The sequence below is a fragment of the Trachemys scripta genome, chromosome 8 (assembly GCF_013100865.1).
Source record: "Trachemys scripta elegans isolate TJP31775 chromosome 8, CAS_Tse_1.0, whole genome shotgun sequence".
Classification (NCBI taxonomy): Eukaryota; Metazoa; Chordata; order Testudines; family Emydidae; genus Trachemys; species Trachemys scripta.
In genome coordinates this window covers 76,242,101-76,255,546 of record NC_048305.1, presented here as the reverse complement: position 1 = coordinate 76,255,546, position 13,446 = coordinate 76,242,101, and the positions used below count along the sequence as shown (strand labels likewise).

Genomic DNA, 13,446 nt, shown 5'->3' with positions numbered 1-13,446 from the left:
TCTTGGTTTAGGAAAAGTGCTTGTCAGTTGTTCATGACCTCTTTTCTGTGATCTTGCTCCCTTCACTGAAAAAAAAACCCAATATTTTCCACATCTTGCATAAATTGAACAAATAGTGAAATGGACATATATTCTTCTGTTGAAAAGTTCAATTTCATAGACTTTAAATAAATTTCTTTCTACACCTTTCATTTAAATTGTGCCAAAGAACAGATGTGACAAAGATGCCAGGATATGGATAATTTTTTTTTTAATTTTATTTCTTTGGCCATTTTTAGGAGGTTTCATGGGAATCTGATACAATAAGGTGAAGAAGCAAGCTTGTAAAAACCTATAAAGCAAAATGCAAACTAGAGGAGGGTGTTTTCCTCTAAATATACAGCCATGGTTTCCATTACAGTCGATGGAAGTCACGTGCATGATGTATGGAGAAGAAAACAGACACCTTTGCATTGAACAATTTGTGCTGGCTCCCAAAATGTCAAACGTACAAGCATCTTCATTTGGCTTACAGAGCAGATGTAACATAATAGTTCCAATAACATGGTTTATAACAATACCCATGAAAGCTGGCCTGTTCCACATCAAAGCAAATGATAATTGACATCTCTAAGATGCAAATACTCTTATTTTAGTAGTGCAATATAATTTGTTCTCAATCTTACAGATTCACTGTGCAGTCAATCACAGCAGTTACCCTTTAGAAAAGGGCCATTTGATTCATTGTGGAACAACTGCGTATCAAAGATGTTAAGGTGCTAATAGTTGTGCGTTATGCTCAAAATCTGCAATATGCTGGGAAGAGTTCCACCAAACATTTAGACAAGATCACCCATAATGCAACAATAGAGTCTATCAAGCAACTGTCTCCTCGTAAATCTGGTTTGACTTTTACACACTAAGGCCTGGTCTACACTGGGGAGGGGAGGATCGATCTAAGTTACGCAACTTAAGCTACGTGAATAATGTAGCTGAAGTCAACGTACTTAGATCGACTTACTGTGGTGTCTTCACCGTGGTGAGTCGACTGCTGCCGCGCCCCCGTTGACTCTGCCTGCACCTCTTGCCGAGCTGGAGTACAGGAGTCGACAGGAGAGTGCTCGGGGGTCAATTTATCGGATCTAGACTAGATACGATAAATCGACCCCCACTGGATCAACCGATTGCTGCCCGCCGATCTGGCACATAGTGAAGACATACCCTTAGACCTTGTACTCTTTATACAGACATAACTCCAGTTGAAGTTATCCATGGAAGTTGCGGACACAGCCCCGCACATCCAAAAGGAGAATAGAGCTCTCGGTGTAAATCTGTTTGCTGAAGGATAAACATCAGTTACCCAGTTTAATGTGTTCTGTCAGGAATGGGTAATCACTGAGATCAGTGGGAGTTTTTCATGAGGAAAGAGTACAGAATCAGGACCAAAAGCATCGTTTTAATTGCACTGCATTTACCAATCAAATACTTGCCTTTAATTCTTAGTGGATTTAATTTGCATTAAAAAGAATCGTGTAAAAACATGGGCTTCCTTGCAGAGTTAAAAAAACAGTTGTTGCTTATGTCCCCCAGCAATGTTCCATGTAATCCATATGCTATTTAAACACTAAAAAGCATGCACTGCAGCACTGAGGTTAAAGGATTTCTGATCCCCCATCCTTTGACTCTCTCTGGAAAGCATTCCAAAATTTCAAACAGACATTGTATGCAAATGGAAGATTTTGAGCTGCAAGTGAAGCTACTGAAACCCTCTAAACTGCAATGCTAGAGCTAAAAGAGAATTGCATTGTTCAATGTTTTATTAATGTTCAAAGGAGCAGAAACAGGGAACTAGGCACTGACTCAAACTGAATTGGTCTACGGGGTCTAACAGGGACACATGAGGTGCTGGCAGAAACTCAGGAATACTTGGCTTTCTGGAAATTAGCTGGTGATTGCCGAGTCAGTCTGCAGTAGAGATGATCTTTCCCTGCAAGATATACTGCTTGAAATGAGTAGAGACAGGATTGTGTCCTTCAGAAGTACCTGAAACAGAAGCAACTGGCTATCATTACTTGGTTACCATAGTTACCATTTGCTGGTCCTGAATCACACACTCATAGGCTTGGAGAACTAGGGGATTGCCTAGAGCTCCAGGAGAGTAATACTTCTGCTTCACAAGCAACCACTCTCTCAGCCTGGGATGTGAGGGGCACACTCTGAAAGCCTGCCACCAGCAAGGGTGGCAAGGAGGAAGGGGGAGAAGTAAATAAAAGGCATACACATCATGCCAGAAAAGTCTGAATGATTGGGGGAGAAGGCAAATTCTCTTGCAATTGAATCAGTGTCTTTTTCCCAGCTGTCACCATAGAATGCAGCCCCACAAATGTAAGATGTTCTCCTGATGGAGAGGGTGAAAGAGGATGGTGGGGAAATGACCACTCATAGGGGAAGGAAGGTTAGAAAAGTGGAAACAAGTTTCCTGTTTGTCATCATGGCCAACCACACTCAGAATATTCCAAGCTTTGAAAGAGAAAGCAGAGGAGGGACTATGCACTGAGAAAGGGAAGCTGCTTCTAGGAAACCAGCTTAAAAGGGTGAGAAGTGTCTAGCGTGCTGGGTAAAAAGGGTTCCTACATAACTTGGAATGTTTGTGTCAGTAAGCTTCTGGGGATTCTTCCTTAAAAGTGAGATTTTTTTCCCCCAAGTAAACTCATGTCTACATGGGGAGTTACTCGCAATTAGCTCCGTGTGTGGATGCTCTTATTCCAGAATAAACTAATTCGAAGAGAGTGGATGTTGAGATGGGGAAGAGGGTGTTCGTGCCCACCAAGGACATGGGAAATACCCAAGCTTGTCAGAGGCTTGTCAGAGGACAGGGAGCCTCTGTAGGGCAGGGATGATGTTGAGGCTAGAAGGGTGGAGAGAAAAGGCAACTTGAACCTCTGAAGAGGGTCCTGTTTAAAACTCTTATTCCTGGGCAGAGCTTTGGGGCTCTCCACACCAAAGATTGCCAGAGTACAAAGGTTCAGAATCACAAGCAGTTGAGCAGGATGTCAGGTAAGGGAGTCTAGAATGGTGTCAGGGTTCCGGAACTAAGTGAGTGCTGGACCTGAGTCATCTTCCTGGCTATTGCCCTGGAGCATTTCCTGCACCAGACAGGGACTGAGGAATCTGAGATGTCAGTAGAGGCAGGATTCTGGGTAGGGCACAGAGTGCAGGATGGCTCTGATGTTAGCTTTAAGTGAGCCTGAGAGAAGCCAGTTTGGGCAGGTGGATCCTCATATGAAGGGAATGATCATGGTACAGGGGATTGCTAGGAAGGAGGCTAGGCCCAGCTGTTTGAATGAGCCATGGAGGAAAAGCTAGACCATGGAATCAAAGTGGAAACACCAGAGAAGAGTTCCTGTGAAGTGTGAGTGGCACAGGCAGCAAAGGCATGTGCTGTAACCCAACAACAGGAGGGAGACGGATAGGAGTATCAAAGGTGCAATGCCTGAGCTGCTCATAGCCCCAAAGCAGCAGAAAAGTTGACCTATAGCTACAGAGTTGTGGGTGCTGGCAGGCATGTGAGGAGGGAGCAGAGTCCTTATCTCCCAAGAGCAAGCTGTAGTGGGGAGACAGCATCAGACAGGCTATTGGAGGCTGAAGGAGCTCCCTGGACAAAAGACAGTTGATTACAAGTGAATCAGTTCAGAAATCTGAAGGATGGATTTAAGTGAGGGTTTTGCTGACTCTGAACTGTTTTTTGGTTAGACTTTTTCCAGTCACCCTCACTCAGAGCATCTAGTACAAAACCAGAGTTTTCTATCTGCTACCCAGGTTCTTCTCCTTTCTTCCTGAACCTCCTCTCTTTAGTGTTTAGGCTTTTCTTTTCCTTTCTTAAAGGAAGAGAACTAAGTCAAATGCTTCATGTTTACAAGAACAAGGAGACAAAAGAATTGAAGAAATGTGGATGGGCTGTCATTTCCATACAGACCTTGTCAGCCCCTTTGCCTCCAGACTTCTTGGCAGGTAGAGCCATAATGCTGTCTGCTCTAACTGCCTCTGCTGGGAAGAAGGCAGAAATGGACTATTTGACAAAGAATCATGTGCATTAGAAGCAGCACAGCACCCAGGAATCGACAAATTTTCATGACTCTGTACTTGGAGTTTTTTGTAAAAATGCTAAATGAGTTAAACAAACCCCAAGAAAATCAATGAAACACTACAGTTTCATCTCTTCATCTTACTGATCTAATCTTCTAGTGAAGCTGGTTTCCCTGTGGCTACCCCTTTACTTTACAAACCCCTCAAGCTTTAATATTTCCAATACATTGAAATTTCAATGCAATTACCATGCTTAAATATTTTCAGCCACAAAGAAGAAATTATACAGAAGATAGTAAAGAATTGCTTTCAATTTCCAAACAAGAGTGAATTGCTAGAAGCAATTCTGCTATATTAATACTTATGAAACCTATATTGTTGTAAAGCATAGGAAGAGTATTCCTTTCTCAACAGTAGCTAAATTACATTTCCATAAAAAAGTAACTGCGGACATTCAGATAAGATGGTGGACTGTGCCACACAAATGTCTATAAATGAACACATTTTATAAAGAACAAGAGTACCTTTTAAAATATAAAATTGTATATGCCTAAAGCTATCTTTTTTTTGCAATACAAATGGTTATATGTTGTATAATGCAACAAAGTTATGTTAAGAAGTTCAAAATGTACGTTGGTACCTTTTGGCTTTTCTTCATGGGTAATTACAGCAAGGGGCTTGGTGAAAGTTTTCTTATTGTGCATCATGGCCAAGATCATATCAACATTGAGCGAGGTGCAGGCTTCATCAGGAGGAATGCACTGTGGATGGAAACATCTGAGGTCAGGGATTCACTCAAAATAAAATACAGTATCAGCCAGAGCAGCTGCACAGCTGCCTCATTATCAGTGTTTGCTCAGTATTGTTTACTAAAGAGAAACAGGAGATCTGAACGTTATCAACCCTCCAAAAAAACAATCTATGTAATATACTGGCAAAGAAAACTTATTCTCAGCTAGAATGTTCAGATGTTCCAATATTAGGGGCTTTGCCTTATATAGAACCCTATTATTCTCCCTATTCCCACCCCCACATCCCAATTTTTCACACTTGCTCTCTGATCACCCTATTCTCAGCTGCATCTTAAGATGTAAACGTGCCTTAGTGCTACATTACTTAAAACTCTATGAAAGTTTTACTATTGAATTGTTGCTGTAATAGTTGCATATTAGGATATCAAAGGCTGATGTTAATTACATAGAGGGTCAATATCTTCAAAGAGCTCTCACCCCAGTTTCCAAAAGTACCTTCACTTGTCACAGTTAGCTTTTATACTCATTGAGTAGTTGATTTTTCATGTATAAATGCTGTGTGTATATTCAAATCCAGGCTTCTATACAAAAATTTGGACACAGATTTACAAGCACAAAAATAGAGTCCACTTTTGAAAATCCGGGGGCCAGTTCTGTAGCTCACTAGTGCATATATAGTGCATATATAGATCAATAATGTTTGAGTCTTTTCTTATGTTAAAGAACTACTACAAATAACTCAAATTTTAGAAGTTATGCAGGTAAGTCCCAAACGTCTGAATAAAGTCAGAATACCTAACAGTTCATTTTTTGACAAAAAGATGTATTTTTAGTTATATACTATTTTTAAAGTAATAGTTAGGCAGCAGTCTCACAATAATCAAACAGGAAATGTTAATTCTACTTAAATATATTGGAGTGAACATTCAATACAGAGAATTTACTATAAATCCAAAAAAGTAACCACACTGAACTCTGGAAAACAAATGATAATATTTACTTATTTCCCATCAAAGTCCTCCTGAGATGGGCCAACCTTACAATTCACATATGGATGTTCAAAAACAATTACAATATTATCTCAGCAGGCTCTGGAAAATTAATGTTAATTTTGTTTATCCTATTGCTATTTTATCTGAATAGAACAGATAAATCTGGACCACTCCCTTAATGAAAAGCAATCTCTGTTTACCACATGTAACCACTTACTTACATTTTCCACTTTAAAATGTCGACCATGTGATCAAGATTCAGCATAGCTCTGAGTAAAAAGAGCCTATAAAAATTATCAGGTCCACTGATAAAATGTTAATTACACTAATCTAAGTCTATAAAATCTTCAAATAGAAAAGTTAATCCCAGGAACTACTATGATCTGGAACTTATCTTGTAAAAATTCTCATTTTTTAATCTAAATCTGAAAGCTTAAGGAAGTTAAACTACTGACCTTCGGCAGTCCTTGAGTGTCTTTTTCTTTATTTGTACACAAAGTCAGCTCACAATGAAGAAAGAGCAATGAGATGTTGAATATAGGTTTAAACACAAAGCTAAACCTCTTTTTGTCCATCTGTGCATGTGGTATAGGAAAGTTCACCTTCTGGACATTGTAGAATTTAACAGATTCATCTTTAGGACAAATGTTTTCTATGATGGTGTAATCAGATATCATATCAGGGTTTGAATATGGTGAAACAAAACATGTTTGGATCGCAAAACCCAGGGCTCTGTCAGCTTTCGTCACAGAAACCTGCATATGAAAAACAATTTATTAAAAACTTAGCAGTGGCATTTTTGTTAGCAGCATTCACATTTTGGATGATTATGTGGTTTTCATATGCCAGTTCCAATCAAATATTTCAAGCCTAAATTATGAGGAGATACGGTCTAGGAGATACTTAAAGGATGGATGACAAGTTTTGTGGGTTCAAATCCAACTTAGTCATTGTCCTAGCATGTGATTTTTTTGGAGGGTCAAGCCTCCCTGTACTTCAGCCAACTCACCTGAAATATCCAGTGAAAAGTAGGCCCACTCAATAGAATGAATGCTATATCTGAACTGAGTTTTTGGGAAAGGGGAGAACACTAAAACCACTCCCCCAGTAAGTTTACAAACCACAGTAGAAGGCTATGGGAGCTGATTACAAGTTCCTCACTGCTGTATCTGCATAAATCTTCACTTAAATATAAATACATGCACACACAGAGTGGAATGCAGAGGCAGAGTGGAGAGGTCATGGTTTGAAGCAAGGGTGGGGCTTTTGAGTTCTGTGGAGGAGCAGGCTAGCAAGAAGCTATGCAGCTGTAATATTTTCTGTGTGATCGCTACAAAGACAGTGACTCTATTCTTTTATGGGGGGCAGGGAGGGAACCCATTCCCAACCCACAGTGCACTGATATTATTCAGCCCAACTGGAATACGAATGCCACAAAGCAATTTGGAGGGGAAAACTATACAGGTACATTTACATTTCCATGCACATTAAGCATGTTATTTCTATAAAAAACTGGAGTGTTGCCCCTAATTATCAGAACAGCATGATGAAGATTCTCACTAGCCTTAATATCCTACTCACAAAAATGTGCCATATGCATGCATGCGTTTTGCATACATCCAATGGAGAACCGGCCAAACTTTTCTACAGTCTAGAAAGAAATCTCAGACTGAAGCCAGTGGATTGCACAGAAAATTCTCCTTTTCCCTCTAAGTATGCAGAGCAAAATCACTAATTTAAATAGAGAAAGTGGTTGAAGCATCTAAACAATAGAAACAATCTGTTATTAAGAACAGGAAATAGAGGATGAGGATCAGAAAGGCGAAATGGTTTGAATGAAAAGGACTTGCAGTAGGAAGGACAGATGTGGTTTATGCGTAGACAAGCCCCAAGGTCACTTCGCGTCTGAATGAGAGCATCCATGAGAGGTGGGGTGGAGGGTGTTCACACTCTTGGTTGATTTCCCTTAGTAACTTTCCTAGGTGAACCTGGGCAGACGCTTCCTCAGGGAGATCCAAACAAGCTAGATGAATGCGTAACACTGCAGCAAATGAAATTTGGTGTTGATAAATCTACACCCTTCTGCAGCAGATAAGAGGCTCAGAGTGAACTGGCCCATTCATCTCATGGGATATTCTTACATTAAAAAGTATATTTAAAGGTGATAAATGAAGTCAGTAACAATACCTCTTAGATGTGATAACTGTTCTGTTCATAACAATGGATGTTCTCACTCCCTCCCGAGTTCCTAGATGCCTGTATCATTTACTGAGCATGCCCATTTTTAATCCCTTCCTCCACAACCCAGTGGTATATACCCGCTGAAAGGACTGAGCATGCCTGTTCCCAGAGCCTGGTACAGATTCAGCGATGAAGTGAGAGCAGTAATTAGAAATAAAAAGCAATACGGTATATAACAGATAGGGAAAACAGTGCAAGCAACACGAATTAGAAGTTATGAAGTGCAGAAAATTGATAATGGAAGCTAAAGATACGAGGGGAAAATCCATGGCTGGCAGGGCTTAGCACATAACATTTTTTAAATATTATGAACTAAAGAAATGCCAGCAGTGGTACAGCCCCATTACCAGATGTAGTTGATAACACTTACTGATAAAGAAAGACAGAAGTGTGTAATAAATATTTCTGTATTTGGAAAGACGCAGGATGATGCACTTGTATCAGATGAGGATGATGAACAATTTTCTAACTAAAGAGGATGTTAAACATCATCTTATGGGACCAAACCTTTTTAAATCTGCAGACCCAGATAACTTGCACCCAAGAGTCCACAAAGATTTGGCTGAGAAGATTTCTGGTTCTCTGATGTTAATTTTTAATACATCTTGGAACATTGGGGAAAATACTAGAGGACTGGAGGAGTGCTAACGCTATGCCAATATTCAAAAAGGGCAAGTGGGGTGACCTGGGTAACTATAGGTCAGTAAGCCTGATGTCAATCCTGGGCAAAATAATGGAAAAGCTGATACGGGATTGTATCAATAAAGAATTAAAGGATGGGAATATAATTAATGCCAGTCAACATGGTTTTATGGAAAACAGATCTTGTCAAATAATTGTGATTTCATTTTTTGATAAGATATTATGTTTGGTTGATAAAGGGAACTGCATAGATGTAATAGACTGTAGTAAGGTGTTTGACTTGCTACCACATGACAGTCTGATTAAAATTAGCACTATACAATAGCAATAAAGCACACATTAAATGGATTAAGAACTGGATGACAGATCTCAAAGTAGATGTCAGTGAGGGAATCCTCATATGTTTCTAGTGGGGATCCACAGGAATTGGTTCTGGGTTTGATACTGTTCAACATCTTTATCAATGATCTGAAAGTAAACATCAAATTTGTGGGTGACAAAAAGATTGGCGGAGCGGTAAATGATGGTGATGACAGAACACTCATACAGAGCAATCTGGATCCCTTGGTAAGCTGGGCCCATTCTAGCAAAATGCATTTTAATATCTCCAAATGCAAAGTTATACATCTAGGAACAAGGAATGCAGGCCATACCTACAGAAGGGGGGACTGTATCCTGGAAAGCAGTGACTTGGAAGGGATTTGGGGATCATAGTAGACAAACAACTCAACAGCTCCCAGTGTGATGCTGTAGCAAGAAGGGCTGGTGCAATCCTTGGAAGTATAAACAGGGGAATTACGCATTGGTAAAATTACCTCCCTATTCCTATCTGGATGGCACTGGTGAGACCACTGCTGAGGGGCAGCATCCAATTCTGGTGTTCACATTTTAAAAAGGATGTTGAGAAACTGGAGAGAGTGCAGAGAAGAGCTACAAAAATGATTGGGGGGGGCTGGAGAAAATCCCTTTACGTGAGGAACAGAGCTCAATCTGTTTAGTCTATCAAAAAGAATGAGAGGTGACTTGATTACAGTGTATAAATACCTTAACAGGAGGAAAATACCAGATAGTAGAGGGGTTTTTCCTCTAGTGGAGAAGGGCATAAAAAGAACCAATGGCTGGAAGCTGAAGGCAGACAATTTCAAATTAAAAGTGAGGCGTGGGTTTTTTGTTTATTTACAGTGAAGGTGATTAACCAGTGGAACAAACTTTCAAGGGAGGTGGTGGATTCTCCATCTCTTGATGTCTTCAGATCAAAACTGGATGCTTTTTTGGAAGATTGCTTTAGGCAAACTCAAGTTGTTGGGCCCAATACAGGGGTAACTGGGTGAAGTTTAATGGCCTGTAATATACAGGAGATCAGACTAGATGATCTAATGGTCCCTTCTGGCCTTAAACTCTATGAATTATAACATTCTGAATTTCATCCAGTAACACAAGTGGTTTTAGAAGAAAAGTAGGTGAGCAAGGATGAGCAAAAAGCCACCACATAAGAAAAGAGATAAACAAGATCTACAGAGACAGGATGTGAGATGATTATAGAATTAACATATTGATAAGAAAAAACAAAGCAGAGATAAAGGAAAAATGCACAAGTGATTACAATAAAGAAAATAATTCTTATAGAAACAGAATCTATGCAGGAGAGACAAATACCAGGTCCTTAGAGATTATGCATGAGTAATTTATTGACGAAAGAGACAGACATTTTTCAAACAAACAAAATACAATGTTTTTTCTATCAGTGGAGGATGGAGGAACAAATGCCTGAAACAGATATTAATTTTCCACTGTGCAGAAAGGAGAAACAGAGGGGAAAAAAATCAAGCTCATCCCAGGACAGGTGATAAAGAAATTAAAGTATGTATTTGAAGAAATAACTCCAAGACCAGACAAATCCAGAGCCAGAGGGATTCATCCCAGAATGCCGAAGGAAGTTGACAATCTTTGTCCAAGTGAAAAACTAATACCTTTTACTTAAAAACAAACAAAAAAACCCACCTTAATTAATTTTGATGCATTTTAACCTTGCTTCAATTTCTTTTAGCGTATTTTTCACTATAGAATTTTGAAGTATTTGAAAGAAAGTAATTTTTATAGGTAGAGGACTAACAGGCAACTAAACATTTACAGAGCACATAAAATGAACTGTTACACTAACTGAAAGTACTAAAAATCATATCTGAATATTGTTCCCAAATGTGTTTGTTAAATATCACTGGTAATTACTGCTAGAAAGATGTACTTCTGTTTAAAGAAGGTTTGCTTATATAGTGGACCTTATTTCTAAGGTCTTCTAGTTCCTGTGATATTCTCTTGTCATTCTACTTGGTTGGTATCTTACTAACAAAGATGCATATCCAATAGAAAGATTTTCACAGCATATATGTTAACCACCACTGAATGAAAACAATAATTTGTACAAGAGAGGAAGTTTGACACCTGTTTGGTATACCAAAATGTGATTGGAAGTGGCTTAAAGGTGAGATGGAATTGTGACGACAATGTTAAGACCCTTTCCTCCACCATGTAACCTGTGGGGGGAAGGGGAAGCTGTAACTGTTTTGTACATAACTTCACCTGGAAAATGTAGCTAAAGCTATATTTCTGTATAAAATGAACTCATTCCTCACTGAAAATTCTTTGTACTGATGCTTGTAATTATCCAATAAAGGTCTGGAAGAGCTAAGAGACCAGATTCAAGTACTGTTCCATACTGCAGATCTGACCAGACTGACAGACTTCTTTTAGTTGGATTTACCCACTTTGAGAGGACTCTCTGGTCTTCACCACAAAGAATTGTCTTATTAACCTATGATGTCCCTTTTCTGAAATCACAGAAGTACACATCTCTCTGAGACAGGCAACCACACAATACCAGTTTACTGCAGGCAAGCACAAACTTGGCTCAGCTTACATGGCCTTGCCGAACATTTCGGTTAATCTGAAAGCCTTTCAAAGTTTGTTACCTCAACGTAAATCTGTCCATTCTCAGCAACAGAGAAGAGTCCTTGTAAGGGAGCGAAAAAGAGGTCTGTTTTATAAAGCTCCATGTTGAAGGTCACATTGCTGATGCGGGGTTCAGGAGGCGCAGGATTAGGTAAGCGTTTGCCACCCTCTGCCTGGTGGAGTGTGCAGTTAAACTAAAACAAACGAAATACAAATAAATCGCAGAACTTTTGCCCCATGGGATGGAAATGAGAGCAGAATTAGGCCCATAGCTAAAAACTTTAATTTCAAAATAAATATAAGGTATTACATACCACAACTATTTCAGGCCTGCTTGGAAAGGTAGCATCTGCTTCATCAGTGTCTCCTGGAAATCCATTATCACCCGATTCGACATCTTCATCATCAATTCCCCAACCACTACTTTCCACTGGTGAGGACAGCTGAATAACAATCTACATAAAGGAAGTGGGAAGTGAAAACTAAAAGCTTTTATACAAAGGTGATTGTGATTCTCTTTTCATGTTAATTGTTTCTTCCTTTCTTCAGAACAACATGAAGACCAAGAAGTTGTAGCAGCCAACTAGCTGGGGAAAGCACGCCATCCCTGCAGCCCAGCACTGAGCATTTTATGTATGTATACTATATATGCGGAATAACCATCAGTTTGTTCCCAGATGTCAAAACCAGTAGAGCCGTAAAACTGCTCTCTATGTTGGAAAAGCAGCCTGGGGATTGGTATGTAAATGAGCATACCAGCAGTCCCACTCTGCTTCTGGTATTTCTGTATCCAACACTGCTAAAAGAAATGGTTCTCTGAAATGGATTAACATACCTTCCAACATATAGTGACTGACTCCCGGAAGAATCACAAAAAGTTCTAGCAGGTAGCAGGATTTTCTCCTGTAAAATCTCTGTATCCTTCTCCCTCCCCCCACCCCACCCCTTTTTTTTTTAAACGACATAAGCCAGAAAACTTGCTATCCTTTTCACATGTCTCTCTTCTCTGGACCCCTACCTGACTCCTCTTTTTCCCCTCCCCCACTGTTTTTTCTCTTTCCTCTGAGATACCTTCTCTTTGGTGCTCCACCCATCCTCTGTCTGCTTTTCTCTCTCTAACCTTCACCACTGAGCTGCTGTGTTTCCCCATCTGCTCCTCCACTGCTCTTTTGCTTCTCTCACAACTTCAGCTTTGTTGTCTCAGCTATAGTACAGCTTCTAACAAGTGACATTTTCTTCTGAACTGTTTGGACACCTCACCCTTTCTGCAGACTGTTGAATCACCTTTCAGTGGGAATTCTCCCAAACACTGGGAAGCTCAGGACCTTGTACAGTGACCTGGAGCTCCAAATCATTTTTTTCACTGAGAGGTGCTTGGATCAGTTTTGGTTTGACCCACTATACAGACTGGGTCCAGACACAAAGTTTAGATTGAGATGTATTTTCTCCACAATTTTGGGGTGTTTAGATTCAGGTTTTTGGTTTGCGCCCATCTCTAAGTCAAAAGCTACAAGGTCTTGCCAATACAGAATAGTTTTAGCCAGGCTAGGTCTGATCAAGTGGCTGTAGCTATCCTTGGGTTTCCTTTGTTTGCCAGGGATACTATAATGTGCTTAAAACCCCCAAAAGAGTAAAACAGGTTAGTGCATGTTGGCCTGGCAAATATCTATTCAAGTTCACAGTGCAAGTACTGTGCAAGTTCTTGTAGTAGAAAGCCTAGAAACAAAGTGGGATTCTTTATGTGGTCACTTACATACCCATATCCAGATTACATTCCAAGTATGCAGCTGTATGAGAATTCTGAA

At 39.8% G+C, this 13,446-nt stretch overlaps 1 protein-coding gene across 8 annotated transcripts in view; it reads right to left on the bottom strand.

Annotated features, from left to right (window-relative positions):
- Positions 1-13,446, bottom strand: part of TGFBR3 (transforming growth factor beta receptor 3) — a 175,574-nt gene that overhangs the window by 15,098 nt on the left and 147,030 nt on the right. For all 8 annotated transcript variants that reach the window (XM_034779115.1, XM_034779117.1, XM_034779116.1 and 5 more), the window contains 4 exons: positions 11,956-12,096; positions 11,662-11,835; positions 6,265-6,564; positions 4,706-4,826 (listed from right to left, as the gene is read on the bottom strand). In XM_034779115.1, coding sequence (XP_034635006.1) covers positions 4,706-4,826; positions 6,265-6,564; positions 11,662-11,835; positions 11,956-12,096 — 736 coding nt within the window. The remainder of the gene's footprint in view (positions 1-4,705; positions 4,827-6,264; positions 6,565-11,661; positions 11,836-11,955; positions 12,097-13,446) is intronic.